The following is a 2,108-nucleotide window of genomic DNA, read 5'->3' on the forward strand; positions in this document are numbered from 1 at the left end:
TTACCCTTCAGTGAACAACAAGGTGTGGGCGTGTTATTTATGATGTGAGACAGTCTGACCTGCACACATGTCGCGTTCAGAGCAGAGCCTGTTCTTCTACACAGAACACATGAACTTTTATCTGAATTTCCTCCTGCAAACATTCACTGATCACTGATCACTCCGTCATGGATCATTAGTTCATTCATTGATCAAGACATCAAAAGAAAATCCATCAGCAACAGTTTCAGTGTCCAGATGGAGGAAGGGTCCAAATGTTCAACCTGCTGCTCCACATGCTAATGTTGCTAACATCTGGACACATGTTTAAAGAACATGTGTTGCTAACAACAACAACAACACGTTAGTTTATTTATCAAATCCGAAGCACGTACACACACACACGCACGCACACACACATTCATCCACACACACACGCACGCACACACACATTCATCCACACACTCACTCACTCTCTCTCTCACACACACACACACACACACACACACACACACACACACACACACACACACACACACACACACACACACGGCTCTCTCACCGCTCTGCAGCTCCACGGCTCTACTTCCGTTTCCAAACTTCTCTTCTTTAGGACGCACTGCATGCTAACAGCTAACAGCTAAAGTACCGGGAAGCCTTCCGTACAGTTAGCCTGGGAGCTATCCTCTGGCAAACCTAACGGTTACCCTGTTAGCATCCGCGGATAATCCCCAGGGGAGTTAGGTTGTTTAAACTACGGCCGGAAGTTGTCGGTTTCCCGCTCTCAGTGAATAAATGTAGTTTATCTGTTGACAGTTTAACTTTCTGTTAACTGCTAACTGTTGTTATTGTTGACCGACCTTCTGCTGACCGGCAACTTCAAGTTTACAGCAACTATAGCGACACTTCCGGTACAGGGCAACTCGGGTTCTTCAGAGTAAAAGCACCCTTGTTCCTGCTCTAAATCATGTAATCGTAACATTTATGTCATCATGAAACACAGTAGATTTTCATACCTTCAAAAAAGCATCGTGACATCGTGGCTTTATTTTCTGTATCCTAAAAATGTGTAATAGTTAAAGTGTGAGACTCTAATCAGTGTGTAGTGAGCTGTGTTATCAGCAGCAGATGATTTCCACATGACTTTATATTAATTGACTGCCTAATTAAAAATGGACATTACTTTTTCATTTTTATGTCTTTCTAAAACTTGAATATACACTTAAAATAAAAACGATCCAGGTTCAGAGTGCTTCACAAAAGGCACTTTGTAAAAAAATCTGGATTTTATAGTTGAACTATTTTAATAAAGTCAGATTTTTAAAAACAATCTACATGAACAACAAAAACAAAATCACAAGACTATTTGTTTTTATTTTGAAGCCCCGCTTACTAAAGCGGAAGTTGTGTTTATGTCTATTTGACGTCTTCCACTGAACCCATTTTTAACGTTTGCCTCCATTTCAAATGGCTTTACGTCAGAGCAAAGGAGGCCAATCGAAGCCAGCACGTACTCTCACGAGAGTTTCAGACTTTTGTGTCTGAGGTCCGCAAAGGTTTTGTTATTTTACAGGAAAAGAGTGCAGCTCAGACCTGCGCCGTCTCTACAGAGGATCACCTGTCCGCTGCAAGAAGACATGACGACAATAAAACACAATGAAACTACAGGAAGTCATCAAAGCTCTGCTGTGAACCGGAAACATGTCTGATGTTGCAGTTACAGCAGACGACCAGCAGGTGGCAGCAGAGTGTTGTGAATCTACAGCTCAAAGTGAGACGTTAAATACGGACAATAACCATTATTATTATTATTTATTAACATAATTAAAATAAGTAAATGACTCATGAAACATTCAGATGTTTATAAGAACCTTCGTGTTTTCTTCTGCAGTCGCAGCTCTCTGAAACACTGAAGTATGAATATTAGTAACTCCATTTTTGATGACCTTCTAAAAGACGACGTGTGAGGTGGATTTATTTAAATCTTATTTGATTTAAGGTGGGCCAGGTCAGCTGGTGAGTGAGAGAGACAGACAGAGAGAGAGACAGGTAGAGAGGCAGACAGGCGGACTGGTGCTGGATCTCTCCGGAGAATCTGTTAAACGAGTGGAAACTGAACAAACGGAGCG

At 41.6% G+C, this 2,108-nt stretch overlaps 1 protein-coding gene across 1 annotated transcript in view; it reads right to left on the minus strand.

Annotated features, from left to right (window-relative positions):
* The window catches only part of LOC138593297 (uncharacterized), a 5,980-nt gene extending 5,140 nt beyond the window's left edge, over positions 1–840 (minus strand). Inside the window, exon 1 of the mRNA XM_069664241.1 lies at positions 542–840. Coding sequence (XP_069520342.1) covers positions 542–604 — 63 coding nt within the window. The 5' untranslated portion in view covers positions 605–840. The remainder of the gene's footprint in view (positions 1–541) is intronic.
* Positions 841–2,108: the final 1,268 nt, after the last annotated feature.

This window comes from Semicossyphus pulcher, unplaced genomic scaffold, assembly GCF_022749685.1.
Source record: "Semicossyphus pulcher isolate SPU_LCO1_2020_fin unplaced genomic scaffold, fSemPul1.0.p SCAF_16, whole genome shotgun sequence".
NCBI classification, from domain to species: domain Eukaryota; kingdom Metazoa; phylum Chordata; class Actinopteri; order Labriformes; family Labridae; genus Semicossyphus; species Semicossyphus pulcher.